At 40.9% G+C, this 20,992-nt stretch overlaps 1 protein-coding gene across 2 annotated transcripts in view; it reads right to left on the bottom strand.

Moving 5' to 3' along the window:
- SYT1 (synaptotagmin 1) overlaps nucleotides 1-20,992 on the bottom strand; it is a 765,091-nt gene that overhangs the window by 77,875 nt on the left and 666,224 nt on the right. For both annotated transcript variants that reach the window (XM_068276627.1, XM_068276626.1), the window contains exon 11: nucleotides 14,488-14,605. In XM_068276627.1, the coding sequence (XP_068132728.1) occupies nucleotides 14,488-14,605 (118 nt within the window). The remainder of the gene's footprint in view (nucleotides 1-14,487; nucleotides 14,606-20,992) is intronic.

Raw genomic sequence — 20,992 nt, forward strand, 5'->3', positions numbered from 1 at the left:
GGTGTCCTGAGGCAAAGTGCCAACCATCTGCTCTCCAAATTCTGACATCCAATTTACTTTGCCTTGTTACTAAATACAGGAGATTAATATTAGTCAGAGCACATGAGGTGTATTGCAAATCCCACTTTCTGTCTGACACACCATATTCCTAACTGGACCAGAGTCTGTTGGTACAGTGTCCATTTTAGGATCTTGTCAGCTGGAACTTTGTTGCTCATGCCAAACTCTCTATTACAAACCGGTTCTGTTTTGTACTATGCATGGCTTTGTCTGTATAAAACAAGTCACCTATGAAATTGCAGTGCAAGTTAAATTTTCTTATCTTCTTTAAAGCGACTTAATTATAGAGCGGACATCGGTACTAATAAACGGTTAGAATACGCCACTATCGCGTGGCATTTTCAAGGATCGCCCGTTGCTTAAGGATCCCATGCTACGCTGTCATTAGTGTACATAGCCTGCCCGCACTATAATTATATTGCGTTAATTTAATTTACGTACATAAGAAGATTTAACTTGCGCTGTTTCAGTGTGTTAAGCATTAATGTATCAACCTACTTGCCTTAGTAGGAGGAATGTTGATAAGAAGTGTAGGTCTTCGTGGTCATCTCTGTGACATGGATCGCTATGCTATCGTTCTGCAGATATCACAGGGAGTTTGGCTGAGCTCAACAGTAACAGATCAAACCACTTTTGTGGCAAGTTAGATTGAGAGACACTGGCTTTACCACTTGGGGAGACCTGCAGGTATGGTGGCCACATTCACAGGATTGGGCTCAGGCGTGCTTAGGTCAGCCAGACCAAGGTATCTGATATACAAAACAGAGAGTATATCCAGTACTACCAATAAGCTTTAGTGGTGTGAAAACACACTGTTTAAAAATAAATTGGTACCTGTCAGATGAACAGGCGGTGGGTCCATGGCACTGACTTATGCCTTCATTAGTCAGTGCCCTGCACCCACCGCCAGTTCATCTCACAGGTACCAATTTCTTATTGCGCCAGCATATTTTTACACCAATAAAGCTTATTGTCAGAGCCGAACATACAGATCAAACCACTGTAGTAGCAGTCTACAGTGTGTCTACATTTGACTTTTCACTATATTATTCTGCCTGTGTCTTCATATTACTAAACTTGCTGATATATCAACAGAAGGATACCTCCATCAGGGTGGGGTCCCTGGTCCAGCCCATCTTTTGATTGCTGGGACCTTAAGCTGCCAGAGATCTTGTTAACTGCTTTGGCAACTTAAGCATGCTAAGTGTTTGTCACAAGTGCCTGAGCAAGGCACTTTCTCTTCGTTTCTATGGTCCTGTCCTCACCTTTCTCCTTCTATAAACCCTGATGGTACTGACCCTACCCACAGCACTCTAATGCTGAATTGTTTTATGCCCACCTCTGTCCAGTGCCTTAGCTGTCATCAGCAGGCTCATCCTGAATAAAGGGTACACTACCTGTCTGGCAAGCATGGCAGAGTGCTCCTATCAATGTGATGATGAGCATTGCCATATCTATATAAAGATATGATTATAAGTCTTCTGCTTTAAAAGATATCTCATGATAGAGCAACTACACTGCAGATGATGTACTAATCTAAAAATGTATTCTCATAATACTCATGCATAGGTTTCATGAAACATGCAATTACCTACTGTAATTACTTTCAGGAGGTAAACTGATTGGACAGGTAAGAAATCTTTGGCAAGAGCACTAGGAGCATCTATATTTCTCTTTATATTTTTATTCAGAACGCAATGTCCTGACTGCAGCTGGAATACGTCTTTGTGTCTAAACACCCTCTACTGGTTTCTAAGCTTCAGAAAAAGTGTTTGCGGCATGGACTCAGTTAGAGATGGAGAAGTGCCAAGAGAGACAAAACACAGGCCCCAGGGTATTCATTGAAAGGACTCGGGAAAGATGTATACTGGGGATCTCAGGTAACGGCACAGTAGGTCAAACTATTATTTCTTTGTTGAAAATATTAGCATTCAAATACACCAGAACTGTAAATAATGAAGCAAGCAGGTGATGGTAAACATGAAAAGCTGAACACGAATGCCCAAGAGCAAGCAAATTCTTGTGTAAATAGCAAGCGTTCTGGCCTTCTGTCGAATGCAGTGTTTTCTCTTCAAAAGCCAATATAATCTACTGAAACATTTTCTAAAATCCCGATAATTTGTAAGATAGAGGCCAAACAGTTTCTTTATGCTATTCTCTCCAGGATGCCAGCATCACAGTGAGAGTCCTCTTGGTCGCTGCAATATAAATCCCTAAGATGGAATTAACTGAACTTGGAGTGCTTCTTTTATAAAAGATGCTGACTTATCTTATAACATTTGAGCTCATAGCCTGCATAGAAGTGCTTATATTACAAAACTCCACTTTTCCATTTTCCCTCTCTGTACATACTGTTCAGTGCTTTAGATAAAATGCAGAGGTGAAATAAAATGCTGCAGATGCAAGAAAACGCTAAGTCAATTCGATATCTAACTTTTCTTGAGTGGAAAAACGGCTGATGTAGGTGTTTCAAATGTGTATTTATTTATTTATATAGTGCCAACATATTACGCAGTGCTGTACAGAGTATCTTGTCTTGTCACTAACTGTTCCAATGTGGTCTGTCTTACTGCAGTCTTTCCTAGTTGCACAGTACAAACTCCTTGCAGATGTTGACCTGGCTGGGATTCGAACCCTATACCTGTTCTAATGTGGTCTGTCTTGCTGCAGTCTTTCCTAGTTGCACAGTGGCTGTATTATCTTGTCTTTTGCTTGTAAACACTGCATAAAAATGGCAATTACAAGCCAGGATTGCAGCAGGGAGTGGCAGCAACAGCACAGAGGGGCCCAGGAGAATAATGAATAGAATGGTATGCTTTTTATTGTAATAATTTTAGAGTACAGATTCTCTTTAAAAGAACTACAGCTGTTTAAACAGGTTACCAAATTGTGCTACATCTTAATCTCTGTTTAAAGGGAACCTGATGTGAGAGATATATGGAGGCTGGCATATGTATTTCCAGGCTACTGGTCAGTGGCATAACTACAATTCATGGGGAACCCAGGGGAACTTTGATGAAGGCCCCCAATGTTCACACCCCTTCCCTTGTGCCTTTCACAGCTTTGGGGCCCATCTCACAAGGGTCATAAAACAAGTGTGGCCATCATGATCTTCTCACCCATAAAAAATATAGCCACAAAACACCTGAAGTATATCTTCCCCTGTATAGGAGGAAGGGAAGGTTAGTAGTTGCCCCTCCCCCAACAGCGCTGGGCCCCCTGCGATTGCAGGGGCTGCTCCCCTCTAGTTACACCCCTGCAACTGGTCTACCATAATGCAAAACACTTAAATAAAAATGCCCTCCCAGAAGAAAATATAGTGAAATCATAAAGCAGTTATAAATAAAATGCAAAGTCAGCTTTCAGAGCAAAAAAAAGTGTACTTTGGGAACGTATCATTTCTAAATGAATACTAATACTTATGCACAAAAGCAAATATGATAACCGTATGACATATAAAAAGTAGGAAAACATGTTTTTATTGAATATTATGTCAGGGTTTTATACCGCTTTAAACTATGTAGGCATTCCAAGGGACGGAAAGATATCTACTGTATATTACCTAAACACACTTAGATGACATCGCAAACATGGCTAGAGGGGTGATATTCTGACTTGCTCTATTCATAGAATACACATGTACTACTCAGGCTCTGAAAGCAAAAGCAACTACATTTGTAACAATGGTTGCAGGCTACAAAAGCTTGATCTGATGAAAACAATAAAACATAGTAACAGGCCATCTGGATTCCAGCCCTGCCACATTTGGAAGCAGGATCATCCAATTTATGCAATCGGAGATCCACTTTAAGTGATGTAACATACACATTATTGAATCAAAACTGTTTGCAGCCCAATCCTGATATTATTATGATTATTATTACTATTATACTAGAACAATATACACTTCCGGTGTTACGGTAATCCAACATGCACATTGCTTTAAAATGTGGCATGAATGGTAAGCGTGCATCATTTATTAAAAGTTAATGTATGACTACTAACTGATTTTTATTTTTTTTTGCTGGGTTTATTCCACAACAAAAGCAATAAAGGCAAAAAATATGTGTGTTAATTTGCATGCTAATGTTAAGCATTTAAAAGTACTCCCTAGAGCAGAAATTATTTTAACAGCAGATGGGAAAGCATATTTTCTGCAGTTGTTATTCCAGAAGAAGCTAAAATTTTTTTTAAATTAAATGTATAAAATCTTGTTATAACACACATACACATTATTTATAGAAAAATCATGTACATATATTATTTCTAATGGATTCTATCTTTCAGATTTCTAGAATGGTATAGCTAAGTAATGAACATTTTGCACTATTATCTCTACTGCTAAAGCCATTTAAAGCCCTACTTATAATTATTAGAGAGAAACCGTGACCAAGAATTGAACTTCATCCCAATCCTTAGCTAATACCCCCTTTCCCATGAGAAATCTTTTCCTTTTCACAAACGGATCATCAGGGGGCTCTGTACGGCTGATATTGTGGTGAAACCCCTCCCACAGTGTGAACTGTCAGGACCATGGTCCTGGCAGTTTCCTGTCTGTGAACCTCATTGCATTGTGGGAAATAACAGCTGTTTACAGCTGGGTCCAACTGCTAAAAAAGCAAGCAGCATCTCCTTCCACTGACATCACCTGCCAGCAATAAAAATGTCACCATGTGATAAATGTCAGAATGTAAATCAGGGAGAGGAAAGATTTTACAATGAGCAAACACTGACTAAATCATTTACACATAATTATTGTAAAAATGAAGCACTTTTTTATTACGTTATTTTCACTGCGTTCCTCTTTAAGGTTTAACCTCCTTAGCGGTAACCCCGTGCTGGACACGGGGTAAGCCGCTGCGGAGGATTTCTCAGGCCCCGCTGGGCCGATTTGCATAATTATTTTTTTATACACGCAGCTAGCATTTTGCTAGCTGCGTGGTACCTTTGATTGCCGCCGCTCAGCACCGATTCACCGCTACCCGCCGCGATAGAGGTTGCCGACCCGAAACCCCATGCGCTGCCTGGCCAATTAGTGCCAGGCAGCGCTGAGGGGTGGATCGGGACTCCCTCTGATGTCACAACATCGGTGATGTCTGTGACGTCATCGCGCTCATCGCCATGGCGACGGGGGAAGCCCTCATGGAAATCCCGTTTAGAACAGGATTTCCTAATGCGCCTGATCGCCGGAGGCGATCGGAGGGGGTGGGGGATGCCGCTGCTCAGCGGCTGTCATGTAGCTAGTGCTAGACTAGCTACATGATTTAAAAAAAAAAAAATTAAAATAGGGCTGTGCTGCCTCCCTGGCGGATTTAATTGACCGCCAGGGAGGTTAAAAAATATTTTTTTTTAAGTGTACCTGAAGGGAAAAAAAAGATACTTACCTCAGTAGAGTGAAGCCTCTGGATAGTCCAGAGACTTCCTTGATCTTCTTTTCCCACCCTATATTCATGTGCTGGGACCTTTTGAAAATATTCTACAATAATGTTGAATATGGTGCTTGCAGCCTTGCTCCGCTCCATGTATAAGTGTGGACGAACTGTGCAGGCGCAAACTATGGCCCACCCCTGCGCAGTAGCATGAAGGCACTTGTGCATGCCTTTTCCTCCATGCAGGTGCGTCTCTGTGCTACTGCATGGATTTGAATCGTAACCTGATCAGTGCGGCTGTAACTTGTACACCGAGGGGAACATGGTTAAGGAGAATAAAAGGGTCCCAGCGAGAAGCGCAGGACTTGATGAGGATTGGGGAAGCATCCAGTCTTCTCTCTACTGTAGTAAGCATTTTTTTTTCTTTGTAGCTTCAGATTCGGTTTAAGTGTACAAGAGAATTGGCACAAGCATTACAACTTTATCATACTAACTCCGAAACTGATAAACAACTTCTCACAGTGCACTTTCCCAAGCAAAAAATAAAACCTCTGTAGGTTATAGATAGATGATCAGTCATTTTATTATAGGATTATGCTTTTTGCCTGTAAAAAGGCACCGAATTGCTGTATGAAAAATATAGAGGTTGCCATTGTTGACCTACTTTTGAAAATCCTTAGCTGTGTGGATATCTTTCAGTTCTCTTACCATTAGTAAAAATGATTCAGTTAGTGAAGTCAAAACACTTAGGTCCCTGTTTATAAAAATAGTAATAACACTAAAGCCTAAATCACCTGCTTAATGCATTTTTTCCTTTCTGCTCCTATTTATTGTCATGCCTTCCTTGGTGGTTGTGGGTTTTCTGTCTATGTGCCACAGTACAAGCATTGTTGATTGCAGTCTTTTAGTTGTGGCTGAATTCCACATACATGTGCATACAATCTAGCATGGGTATCATATGCTGTGCATAGAGACATGTGCCAGATATCCCAAGGGAATACTTTGAGTCCTATGAGTAAACACCTTAGGCAGGTGTCCTCAAACAGATTGATTGATTAGATTAATCTTAATTTGCTTTTTCCCACTGTACCTGTAACCGTTACTCCTTCTTTTGACTACTCCTTACCTGCTGCTACCTTTAACCCTGCTGTTGATATTTAGCCTAGCCCAGGGATGTCAAACCGGTCCTTCAAGGGCCAAGGTCCTCACACATTTTTGACACAGCTCAAATTAATTGATTGGACTGAATCAGGAAAGATGTGGTCCATCAGGTAGAACACATTCCTCTCTATCTCAGTCCATCCTAAACACTGACATGGATCTGGCCCTCCAGGCCTGGGGTTCGACACCTGTGGCCTAACCTGTCTGTCATCTACCTTGAACTTGCTGTGGATGCTTGACCAAGCCTGCAAGCCTCCGGCTGCATCCTTTGCTACAATCAATGAACAAAGCTTCCCAGCCACCTACCCATATCTTCCATTGCTCTTGACTATGTCTTCTGTCGCTCCTACTCACTCTCCTAAGGCCTTCTCTATACTATAGTAGTATTTTACAACAGCAAAAATCAGTAATGCATGTCTATTACCGTAGTAATCAAAGTCTTTTACAGCACTGGAATATAAAAATGCTAACACTTTAAAGGACTACTATTGCCAAAAATTGTAAAATTTAAAAAACATATTTATAAGATGTACATTTCTCCAAGAGTAAAATGTACCATACATTACTCTTCTCCTGTGTTGCTGTCACTTATGCTGTTGTAGAGATAGAGGTAATCCGCACTCCAATTCTTAAGTTGTGGGACGTGCCAGGATAAGGAATTGACAGCTATCGATTCCAAACTTCAGTAAATAGAGTTGAGTCCGTATGATATGTCAGCAATCTTTTAATAAATTATAAAGAGCAAAAAGTGGATGGTGCCAGACTCAACTCTATTTGCTGTCACTTATGCTGGGAATACACGGTGCGTTTCCGTGGCTCGATTCTGCCACCCGATCAATTCCCCGCTCGACCCCGCGGGCAATTCTCTTATCTTCTGCTCGTTTTCCTTATCTTTTTCCATTGTCCCCCATGTGGTATCAAGCGTGGAATCGATTGGGCTGGTGATCGATCGCACATATCGGAAATTATCAATGGCGCCATCTAAATACCGTGTAGTCCCAGCATAACAGTAGGCAGTGGAATTCTGGCAGATATGATAGGTTTTGGACTAGTCCATCTCCCCACCTTCTGGCATGCTGTAGCATGATAAATATGTGCGGAGTTGAGAAATGTGGTATGCAATATTTAACAGTGTTCCAAATGCATATGATTGTCCAGAAGATAATTTATGTATTGTATCACATGCATATGAAATTACAGATGTATTGCTTTACAAATTTACTTGTTGTGTTGCTTTAAATGTTTTGTTTTACTTGCAGTTTGAAAGTAGTGCAAGCAGTGTTAAGGGTCTATTCTGTCCTCTTGGAGCTGGAGTGCAGATTTTTGATCATGAAATTGATAAAAATGGTATTTGTCATCAGAACACACCACTGTGGTCATAACCTTATAATTCCTCTTGACCTAAATTAATCTTGCCCGAGGCACGTCATTTCTATGTTGTATATTTTACAACTATAGTCCAGAACCACAGTTTTATATTATCTGTTGTTATTTAAAAAAATGCTTTCATTATTCTAATTTCCAGAAAAATGTGTCCATATATTCCAGTCATGTATATAATTTTAAGGAAGGATTACTTGTAGCTGTAAGCATTCATCTTTAAACTTGTACAGCACACTTTCAGCCAATTGTAATAAAAATAATTTTTTAACATGGTTAATCAAATACAACAGTTCTCCCTCAGTGAAAACAAGCTAGATTGATTACATTATCATACATTTGAATGATGGCTGAAGGCAATAAACATTGCCATTGTAAGTAATGGAAATTAGCCTCTTAATGAAAACCTTTGGTTAAAGAATTAAATTTGTTGATCTGCGTCTAAAAATAAATGGCCACTTGCCTGAGTGTGGTGCTGGTCCGTTGGCCCTTAATACTTTCAGAGCCACTGACTAGGGAAATTACAGTGGTCAAAAAAACTGTGTGTTTATTTAGGGTTAGTGATTCAAGGTGACAGGCAGGTAACTAGTAGCTTTTGAAGGAAAAAAAGATTCAACATGTGTCTGCAGTTGTTATGTTGAATTAAACCTCTACATCCTGAGTCAAGCAGCCCTAGCTACTTAACAATAATACTGTTTGTAAAGTATTTTTATCTTATTTATTTTTTGTTTTCTGTTAGCATATGTTGTAGCTCCTTTTTGTAACAAGCATTAGCACGTGCTTTTTTATATATGCATGTGAATATCCATTGATGCATTCTCTTCATGTATATTAATGTGAGTTTTTTCTCTGATATGTTATGCAAATTGAAAATCTAGCATTTGTGGGGAAAAAAATCATTTTCAGTATGCACATGGGCTAAAGGAGCTCATTTAACGCTTGTGAGTGCATTTTTAACATTAAAAGTTTTTAAGTTTTATGGAGCTGTACTATGTGAGCTTTTGTTCCATGAGGTGTACATAGCGTGGAGGAAGCACCAGGAACTGAAGTGGAGGAGAGTGACGAGCAACTACAGCACAGGCGGTGCAGGACATCACACAAGTAACGACAGCACAGGCGGTGCAGGACATCACACAAGTAACGACAGCACAGGCGGTGCAGGATATCACACAAGCGATTGATGACCAATCTAACAGTGGTCAACTGACGGGGTGAGTGTGATACCAGATGGAAAGTTACTATTGAGTGTCAATTAATGTTGAACCATTGTGAGCTGGAGCGCTACCCGATTATACCTGAAGTTTAAAGGACTTGCTCTCAGGATTGCTAGTTGCCCGTGATAGCTTTAGTCACTGGAGCTAGCTACTGGGTGTGATTCCATTGCCTTCTGTTTGGAACGATTGCTTTTTGCCTGACCACTCTTCTGACTATTGCCTGGACTAACCTTTGCTAAGTTTCACCATTCTTCAGTCTCCACTTTGTATTCCTGGTATTGATTGCTTGTGTATGGACTTTGGCTTGTTTGACTACATTATTGGATTACCCTCTGTTTGTTGGTCATCTAATCCCTGACCCATATGCAATTAACTTTTTCACCTGCGTTTTCTCCTAGGAGATAATTTTCCTCTTCTCTTTAAACTAACTTTTGAGCATTTTACAATTGAAAAAATACTGAAAAGTTGGTGAACGGAAAATTGTCCGCGTCCGCCGGCAGTGACACACTGCGTTTGCGTCGACTGGCTTGACTGGCCGAAAGTACGGGACCCGGTACCGGCGGATAGAGGCAGCGGAGGACAGTGGCGTGGGAGCGATCCAGGCTTATGGGGCTGGAGGAAGCCCCAGGTATGTATAAAATCTTTTTGCACACGTCTCTGGTTCTCTTTAAAAGGCCTTTTATGACAAGTTGTGAAAATATCACCTAGGAGAAAACTCAGGAGAAAAAGTGAATTGCATATGGGCCCCTGTGTATGACCTTGGAGTGTTAAACTACTCTAAATCGACAGAGCAACTGCCTAGTGAATCTTGGTGGCATCATTTCTTATACCTCATCAGTTTCTATATCCTATGCATTAAGGCTTGGGTGTAACCATGTGCTGGGTAGATGCATCAAGTCTCCGGAGGCTGAGTGGGGACCCACCACATAGGGTAAAGACTGTGGTGTAATTTATGGGCATACAAAATGATAATAGAACAGTGGGTCCAATGGGCCTGTCATCTGAATTTCTGAAGCATACTTTAAATAGTACCATATAAAATCTCACAAAGGACTTGTATTCTGTGTCCAAAGGCACTGATCACATGGCTGCTGCATTTTCCATTTCTGTACCTGGACCCCAGGGAAGGTCCTGACATTTGCCATTCCTCATCCTACTTCCTTTGATAGAACACCATGGTGAGGTTGGGGGGTGCATATCATTACCATAAGATGTGATGCATCTCCCAACATACCAGAGATGGATAAGACAGTAGAAATAGCTGTGGTCATGTCATCAGTGTCATCCTACTAATATAATAAATGGGAAAGTTCGGATGTTTGGATGTTTGGATGTTTGTTACTCGATCACACAAAAATGGCTTAACGGATTTGAATGAAATTTGGTACACACATAGTACATTACCTGGAATAAAGTATAGGATACTTTTTATTCCCATAACCAAAAAGGGGGCGGAGACAAATACAAATTTCACTGGTAAAATGTACACTGCAGCCATTCTTACACTGTTAATGGTAAGGTTCTCAAACTTTGTACAGTTGGTCGCTGGGTGACTGGGATTAATATTCAGAAAAGTGGGTGGAGCCTATAACAGCCAATCAAAATTCACCTACTGGTTTTCAAAGGGAATATGTAATTGCTGCCATTCTTGCACTGTTAATGGCACAAGCCTCAAACCTGGTACAGTTGCTCAATGGGTGACTGGGGTTCAATTTCAGAAAGGGGGGTGAAGCCACAAACAGCTAATCAGATTTGTTTCATTCCAATGCAAATTATTGATGTCAAACATCGCAAAGCTCACAAACTTGGTAATTGAGTAATTGATTAATTGTGTGTTAGGGTTAGAAAAGTGGGCACAGCCAACAACGCCAGCCAAATACATAAGCGGGCAACGCGGGGTCATAAGTGGGTGGAGACAAATACAAATTTTACTAGGAAAATGTAAACAGCAGCCATTCTTAAACTGTTAATTGTAGGGTTCTCAAACTTTGCACAGTTGGTTACTGGGTGACTGGGATTAATATTCAGAAAAGTGTGTGGAGCCTACAAAAGCCAATCAAAAATTATCTATTGATTTTAAAGGGGAATATTTAATTGCTGCCATTCTTGCACTGTAATGATTCCAAAGACCGCAAAGCTCACAAACTTGGTCATTGAGTAATTGATTAATTGTGTGTTAGGGTTAGGAAAAGTAAGCGCAGCCAACACCAGCCAAAAACATAACTGGGCAATGTCGGGTCATCAGTAGGCGGAGACAAATACAAATTTTACTGAGAAAATATAAACTGCAGCAATTCTTACACTATTAATGGTAGGTTTCTCAAACTTTGCAGAGTTGGTCACTGGGTGACTGAGATTAATATTCAGAAACGTGGGTGGAGCCTACAAAAGCCAATCAAAATTCACCTATTAATCTTTAAGGGGGATATTTAATTGATGCCATTCTTGCACTGTTAATGGCACAAGGCTCTTGCACTGTTAATCACCTGTAACTGGTACAATTGGCCATTGGGTGATTTGGGTTCAAATTCAGAAAAGGGGTGGAGCCACATCAATCAGATTTATTTTATTTCAATGCAAATTATTGATGCCAAAGACCACAAAGCTCACAAACTTGGTCATTAAGTAATTGTGTGTTAGGGTTAGGAAAAGTGGGCAGAGCCAATACTAGCCAAATACATACCCGGGCATTGCCGGGCATCCAGCTAGTTGGTTAAAAAGGTTAGATACTCACCTAAGTAATAGAAAGACTCAAGATGCTACAGGGGCTCTCCCTGTCCTCCTCGATCCCACCGCTGATGGCCAGGACCCTGTTCTTGTTTGCGGCTGTGCTCCTATCTCTCTATGAGTGTGGTTATCCTGCATTCTTGTTGAACATACTAAGAGGATCCCAGGGACAGTGGGGCAAAGGTTGGTGGAGAAAGCCTTTTGGACTATTCAGAGACTTCTGCCTACTGAGGTACGTATCTAACTTTTATTTATTTTTTTCTTTACAGGTTCACTTTAAAGAAACCCTGCATAAGATACATATGCCATCTTCATCCTCTAACAAAAATGCCAGTTGCCTGACTTCTGTGCTGATGCCTCTTATGCTCTAACTCACTTGTCCAGAATGAGCATGCAGATCTGTTGCTTTGACTCTGGTCTGACTCCACTGGCTACACGATTGTTGCAGTTGGGTGACTTAAAAACCAGTCAAAGTCAAAAGCTAACAACATCACAGGCAGACACCTGAAATTGTTTATAAGGATATTAAATGACAGTCTCCATATTCCTATCACCATAGGTTCCTTTTAAGGAGTTATTTACCATCCTTTAGTTCAGCTTTAAAGAGTAACTGAGGGAAATATAAACTGATGAGATAAAAATGTGTTTCTATCCTCCTACTCCTGAAATTTTATTTTTTTTAGATATCCAACATTTTTATTTTATCAAAATTAAAATTGATGACTGTGGCGCTTTATAACAATAATAGTGTGGGCTGCAGAAAGAGCTATGGGGTTTGCTCAAACCCTAATCGACTTAAGGACATATATGATACTTGCCTCACTGCGCCTCAATGACCATTCATTTGATACTTCGATAAAAATATTTATTATAAAATTCATTTGTCAGAATGATAATTGATGATACTGAAATGTCTCCCAAGCTTTTACTGAGATCAGCTGACCTCACCACACTGCATACCTTCCTGCATACTGTACAGTATGCATGAAGGTATGCAGTGTGGTGAGGTCAGCTGGAGTCAGACCAGAGTCAAAGCAACAGATCTGCATGCTCATTCTGGACAAGTGAGTTAGAGCATAAGAGGCATCAGCACAGAAGTCAGGCAACTGGCATTTTTTGTTAGAGGATGAAGATGGCAGCCTCCATATTTATCTTATGCAGGGTTTCTTTAAAGTGAATCTTTAAAGTGGTCATTGAGGCACAGTGAGGCAAGTATCATATACATCTTTATTTTATGTTTTAAAACTCAAAAAGTAGATTTAATGTTTTATTGTCTCTGCTCAATGACACGGTGCTTTCAAGTGTTCCAGAGCTACATTAACTACATGAACTGTTGACCTTTTTTAAATGTGTATCCTTTTTAATCTCTGCCAGGAAATGGATGTAATTCCATATTAGTGAGGGTTATGCTATAGTCAGACTAGGTCCCAACTGGAGGGAAACTGTCACTTGTATACTTGAATGTTTAATTCTTTCAGACTCAGAAAAGAAAAAAAAGTAACATTCCATAGTTATCAATATGCTTGACAGCACTGTACATACATGTCTCTCTCATCATGTCACATGTCACCTCAGGTACACTTTAACATACCTTTTTTAAATAGACAGACACAGCCAACAACTGAAGATCTGCCCTCTAAAGGTGCTCAGTAGCATTTACAACAGCACAATCCTAAATTTTACACATTGACATAATTCGCTACACAGAGAGGTAAGAATTCTCATAGGTAATCTTCTGCTATCACTGCTTCAGAGAGTTTACCTTTAAGCACATGCTGTGGAGACTTATAACATATATATAATTCTTGCTATACAATCATTTGAAAATGACTAGGACACAGTGTGTACAAATTTGAGTACCAAACTTTATTGTCTATGATAATACCATGCATAATTTTTTTCTATTGGGAGGAGAGATGGATTTCTATCACTGTTCTTTTATACTTATGTATTGTTGTACTCTAAGGACTTTTTTGTACTTTTGTACTGAAAAATTAAACAAAAAGTTTAATTAAAATGCATGTATAAAGGAAAGACTTGGAGGCAAAAACAGGTGCAAAAAACAAAATAAAAAACAGTGGAGTAGAAGTGGACGAGGTGCCCAGAGGGAATAATCAAAATTCTTGCTTCATTTAACAGTTTAAAACTAATTGGTTTCACTGGGCAACTGCATGTCAATTGCTCCAGTTTTCCTTTCCTCCCTTTCTGTAAATTTGCTGCTGGGTTTGATTATTGCTTAGTTTCACATAGAACACCATAAGCTGTTCTTGGTCTGCAGGAAAGCTCAACAGAGTTTATCATTACGTTATTACTGCTGTAAATAACCTTTTGTGTTTTCTGTTAGTATAAAGTGAATATCCTTTATTCAGCCATACCATACATTGCATGCATCATGCTTGCTGTCACCGCTTAAGATATCATAAAATCAAACCTGTATCACATTACATGGACATGTTGCTTGGCTGAATTATTTAAAATGCAAATGACCAGATAAGAAGACTAACGGCAATTGTATTCTGAACGCTTTAGAGTTTAACACAAACACATTAATTTACTTGTAGCTATGTATCACTTACCAGATAAGCCACCAACATCCATCTTCTTGAGGTTCTTTGCTTCGAGAATAACAACTGTGAGCTTGCCAGCCGTGGGTACATAGCGGAGAGAGAAGCAGATGTCCCCAAGTTTCTCTTGCTGTAAAACAAATCAACCAGTAAATCAGCCAAAATGTTCATACTCATGCATATCCTTACCAAATGGACCAGTTCTGATTATATGTGCAGAATAGTGATGTTAGTTTAAATCATTAATACTTTTGCGCTGAATTTTTAAGAATAACTTGGTTGTAAACTTATGGTTGTAAACTTATGGTTGTGAAAAAGTTTCCACTGGGGAAAAAAAAGGTCAACGTACATAATTACCTCAGAAAAGGGAAGCCGCTGGATGATCCTGCACCCCACCACTGCTCACCGGGACCCTCTTCATCTACACGGCTGAGCTCCTGTCCTTGTGCATTGCGCAGGCGCAAGTGCGGTCCACTCCTGCATAGCAGCACAGAGCCACCCCTGCACACAGGAGAAAGCCATGCACGTGTGGTTCTGTGCTACCGTGCAGGCATGGGCCATATTTTTGTCTGTGCAGTGCAGCCGCACTCTCGTGCCAGATGGGAGCACGGCAGCAAGAACATTTTCCACAAGCCCTTGTCTAATATGTTCAGAGGGTCTTAGCACTGTATCAACAGGACTGAGGAGGATGGAGGATTATCCAGAGGGTGCCCTCTACTGAGAAGCAGTTAGAAAGGACACAAATCGTGCTTTGTTTAAATGGGCGCCCGCTATGATAGAGGGAGGCCGTGGTGCCCGCTATCATAGTGAGCAAAAATACGGATTGTGGTTACAATATTTGTAGCTGCAATCTGCATAGTGGGTGGTCCCAGCACAAACTATTATAGTGGGTGTAGATGTAGATGAGCGGTGTAAGGATTAGTTTTGCAGGGGTTAAGGTTAGGCACCACAAGGGAGTTTTAAGGTTATGCACCATGAGGAAGAGTTAAGGTCAGACACCATGAGGGGGGGTTAAGATTAGGCACCACGAGGGGGGGTTAAGGTTATGCACCACGAGGAAGGTTAAGGTTAGGCACCACAAGGGGGAAGGTTAAGGGGTTAGGCAACCCCAGAGGAGGGTTCTGTGTGAGAGTAGGGAGAGGTTGGATCATAGTCTGCACCCTTTTAAATAGGTGCCTTTTAAAAATGTTTGCCCCTCTACTGAGTGAGGTATGGTAAGTAACTAAGTTTGACCTTTCTCTCCCCTTCAGGTACCCTTTAATGTAAATCTAATAAGCATAGAGACTTGGTAGTGTAGATCTTGTAAAAATCGCTAACTTTTTCCCCAAAGGTGCCCTCAGAGAAGTCATTGTGTTGAACTGTGTCACTTTAAATGCACAAGTAGGTTTGCATTCTCTGTATTCAGGCAGCACTGTGAGTAGAGGCTGACATAGCTGTAGCTATTGCTGTCCCATTTGAAGGTGAAGAAAACAGTCCCACTTGTTTCCTTTGATGCAGTAAAGCACCAATCCATGCTCTTTCCACCAACCACCATTTTCTCCACCACACACATTATTTACTACTTCCAAATTGCCTTCCAAACAGTTGTTCCCACTGCTATTAAGTTTCACCCACTTTGTGGAGGGATTCTAAAATCACTGATGTGATTGCAGCAGCTTAGCATTGCCCTGTTTAGCAGATTTATTTATTGCCACTGCTGTTTGAAACCTACGTTCAGCTACTGTCAGCTGACTATTTTCCACTGTGAGCGATAGCAAAATATCATTAATTTTGGCTCACAACAACTTGGAGTGATAATTCATGTTTAACAGTTCTACACTGAAAATAATCTTCTCATATACTTCCAAAAAAGCATTGTTCCCATACCCACATATAATGTATTATTCACTTGTCCTTAATATAAATGTTGTTGGAGTTGATAAATGCAGCTCTTTGTTTACATGTATATGAAAGTAAAGTCCAACATCCTGCTACCATTAATCTACTGCTGCTATGTAAACAATGTGCTTCATTTTCGAGAGATCCAAAATACCAAAAAATTATTTTGAACTTATGGAGAAGCATTAAACAAACACCATTCGAATCCTGTTTTGAGTTATATTCTGCTTTTCTAAATGCAGCCTAATCTCTTCTCTTGTTATTCAGAAATCCTTTGGTTAGCTGATAGAGACCAAAGAATATGTAAATGCAAATGCATTGTCAAATCAAAATGAAACTGTACAGCCAAAAATGCCTTGAAAATGGACATGCACTTGTTCTGTTAACCACTTGATGACCCACCCTTTACCCCCCCTTAAAGCGGAATATAACCCTGCATTTCAACTTTGCTCTAAAACATTATTTACAGTATATTATATGCAACCAGCATTTTTTTTTTTACTAGACCAGCATTGGAAGGGTTACACAGGGCTTTAAAGTCCCTAGAGATTTCTGCAGACGAATCCGAACTTGAGTTAGATACTTTTTGTTTACAAATATGTGTTTATTATGACTCATCTCTCTCACTGAGAAGGAGCTTGGAGGACAGCCAAAGAGATGTATCTATTGATAAACAGTTACACACTAACTAAATAGAATGTAACCATCTGAATGTCTGCACGGAACTTAAAACCTCTGTGTTTAACCCTTCCAATGCTGGTCTAGTAAAAAAAAAATGCTTTTTGCATATAATATGCTGTAAATAATGTTTTAGAGCAAAGTTGAAATGCAGGGTTATATTCCGCTTTAAGGACTAGCGCTGTTTTTAGTGATCTGTGCTGGGTGGGCTCTACAGCCCCCAGCACAGATCAGGGTGCAGGCAGAGAGATCAGATTGCCCCCCTTTTTTCCCCCCTATGGGATGATGTGCAGGGGGGGTCTGATCTTTTCTGCCTACGTGTGGCTGGCGGGGGGGGCACCTCAAAGCCCCCCTCCGCGGCGAAATTCCCCCCTCCCTCTCCTACCTGCTCCCCCCCGGAGATCGGGGCTGCACAGGACGCTATCCCTCCTGTGCAGCCAGTGACAGGACGTCCCCTGTCACATGGCGGCGATCCCCGGCCGCTGATTGGCCGGGGATCGCCGATCTGCCTTACGGCGCTGCTGCGCAGCAGCGCCGTACAAATGTAAACAAAGCGGATTATTTCCGTTTGTGTTTACATTTAGCCTGCGAGCCGCCATCGGCGGCCCGCAGGCTATTCACGGAGCCCCCGCCGTGATTTGACAGGAAGCAGCCGCTCGCGCGAGCGGCTGCTTCCTGATTAATCAGCCTGCAGCTGGCGACGCAGTACTGCGTCGCTGGTCCTGCAGCTGCCACTTTGCCGACGCACGGTATAAGCGTGCGGTCGGCAAGTGGTTAAGATATTAGTTTGCAAGCCTAAGCCTTTAGGTGAAAATCAATCATCAAGATAATGTTATGTAATTAACAGAATTTCTCAAGCAACACATTTTCCCTCTCATTGTGTGTGTGTGTGTGTGTGTGTGTGTGTGTGTGCGTTTGTGCGTGTGTGTGTGTGTGTGCGTGCGTGCGTGTGTGTGCGTGCGCGCATATGTGTTGAGGAGTGGGTTGCTCCTACCCCACTCAGTTCAGTACCATTTTTCTTTTTCTTCACCCATTGGCATTTGTTAATAAATTCAGTGTAAGGGCAAGGCTCAAGGAATGGATGAGAGCTGTTTAGGTACTATTGAAATCAGTGGGTGTCAACAGATGCAGAGCCTGCAGAGAAACTCTGCTGAGTGTTTTAGCACATCCCCTAACAGCATTTTTAGAGGCCAGGTTTTTGAACATATTTTCCCTGCAGGCTTTGCACTGTAGGTTGTACTTGGATGTATGTTATCACGTTCACTTATTGCACAATGGAGCAGCTTCCAGTAGACAGGGTGAGTAGGAGAACAATCCACTTGGGGCTGCTCAAGCATCAGAAGAAGGTACTAAAAGTCTGGCATGATGGATCTTTAGGTGATGTTGGGACGCTTACGTGCACACAATAGATTCTTGAACGAAGTAGTCTCTATCTGCCGCCTCAGCCCAGTTTAATCCAGTGTGTGTACAGAGCTTTAGTGTGAATGTTGATACGTTTATTATCAGGTTTACATTGGTATCAGAATTATACCAGTCATAAAAATATTTTTTTTTCTGTATTTCACCTCTTTATAAGCACAATAACATTAAATTGGATTACTTCCTCCCTTAGAAGGACTTGAGATCAGATTACATATAGCCTTTTGCATAGATTATATGATCCCCATTAAAGAGGAACTGTAACCAAGGATTGAACTTCATTCCAATCAGTAGCTTATACAATACAATACAATAACATTTCTATAGCGCTTTTCTCCCATGGGACTCAAAGCGCTTAGGCTCTCTCAGATTCAGTAATTGGTAGTAGGATGAAGTATTCACACAACAAAAGTTATATTTCTGCAAATGCCAAACTGAACAGGTGGGTTTTCAGTCTGGCTTTAAACACGTCCAGAGATGGAGCTGTCCTGATCTGTTGTGGTAAGGAGCTCCAAAACATAGGGGCAGCATGACAGAAGGCTCTTGGACCAAAAGTTTCCAAGTGGACTCTGGGTATGACTAGATTATTAGAACCTGTGGATCTCAGAATGCGGGGATTGCTACGCAGCTGCAACATTTCTTTCATGTATCCAGGGCCCAGCTTATTCAGGGATTTAAATGTCAGTAGGCCGATCTTGAATAGGACCCTCCATTCTATAGGTAGCCAGTGAAGGGAGTCCAGGACTGGCGTTATGTGACGAGGTTGGTTGGCTAGCAGTCTGGCAGCAGTATTCTGTATCGGCTGTAGGCGGTACAAGACCTTTTTTGGAAGGCCAGTGTAGAGAGCATTGCAGTAGCTTATACCCCTTTTCCCATGAGAAATCTTTACCTTTTTTCGACAAGATCATCAGGGAGCTCTGTATGGCTGATAATGTCGTAAAACCCATCCCACAGTGTGACATCAGCACCTAGGTACTGCCATTACAATGTGGGAGCCTTGTTGCATTATGGGAAATAACTGCTGTTTTCAACTGCCGAAACAGCAGTATCTCCTTCCACAGACATCACCTGCCAGCAGTAAAGATGTCGCCATTTATACATTTCAGAATGTAAATCAGGGAGAGGAAAGATTTTACAATGGACAAACACTGACTAAATCGTTTGTAACTAATTAATGTAAAGATTAAGCACTTTTTCAGCACATTATTTTCACTGCAGTTCCTGTTTAAATTTGCTACATTGCCTCTTTAAGGATATACTAGCACAGAAAATATACATTTATAACTGTACAACTGATAAAGCTAGCCATACACAGGTCAATAATGTCAATTGATTGATCACACCTAAAGCATAAATCCATCAGGATGTAGTGATTGATTGACCATCTTGCCCATTTAGTCTCTATCAGATTTTATTATTGATCTGATCAGACCAATGAACCTGCCAGTACTGTATTGCTCAGTGCTGTACAAAACTTTGTCAGTGTCAATTGCTGACTGTTCCTCCCCATCCACTTCATTAAAATTTACTGCTACACCTGATTATTGCTTTTTATAACATAAGGGTGTGAAACCCTTTGGAGGTCTATCTATCAGATATATAAAAATGATTGCCAGATTCAAACTCTTCTTTCAAAATGATCAAATCTGACAGAAACCTTGACCATTACAGTAACTGCTAAATGTTTCAGATTCAGTGAGAGCCATTATTTCAAAATTGTCTTAATCATAAACTGTCCATGTTGTTCATGGCCATTAATCAGAGCCAACCCTGTCAATGGTCTCAAGACAGAATTTGGGGTGAAGGTGACATATCCCTTATGTGAAACAGGGCTCTGCGGCAAATATACTGCACCTTGCTGAGTCTATAACAATTATTGTGCTCTAATAAAGTTACAATAGTCAGCTTTAGAAGAAAACTGGGGAGTAGTTAAAGGGCTGGACAGAGGTGAGACAGACTTCAGCCTCGGGACTAAGTGTAGGAGGGGGCACATAACTCACAGACCTATCATCCCCCATTGGGTTTGAAGCAGTGAGAAATTAGGAATGGGGTGACATGTCAGTGACTGCAAGACAGCTAACTTGAGATTAAGGCATAGGTGAGTTTGGGGGCTCTGTTGCACCTATTAGTCTCATAGCATGGCTGGGGTGAGAGGGTAGGAGGGGCAAACTTTGGTGTGTCAGCGTTGGATGCTGGAAGACCTTGTCCCAGCACTGAGTAGTAATATGTTCCGTGTCCCATATTTTGTCAGAACCCATACCCAGAATTTAGATTTTATAAAATGACAGATACCGGCGTGAGATAACAGGTAGAGAACTGGGGGCCACTGTTATTTGGACTACAGATTTGTGTCAGGCTGATGTGCTTTTATAATAGGATATGTTTGCAAAGATCAGAACTGATACCAAATTTTGAACGGTGAAGTAATCATACAATTTTCATGACATCTACCAAGAATTGAAGAAATGAGCGTTGCAGTCCCGTTTGGACGAGGAAGTTGTATGATGTGCAAAAAGTGTCTCCTGTGGCCTAATTATCTCAT

This window comes from Hyperolius riggenbachi, chromosome 3, assembly GCF_040937935.1.
Source record: "Hyperolius riggenbachi isolate aHypRig1 chromosome 3, aHypRig1.pri, whole genome shotgun sequence".
Classification (NCBI taxonomy): Eukaryota; Metazoa; Chordata; class Amphibia; order Anura; family Hyperoliidae; genus Hyperolius; species Hyperolius riggenbachi.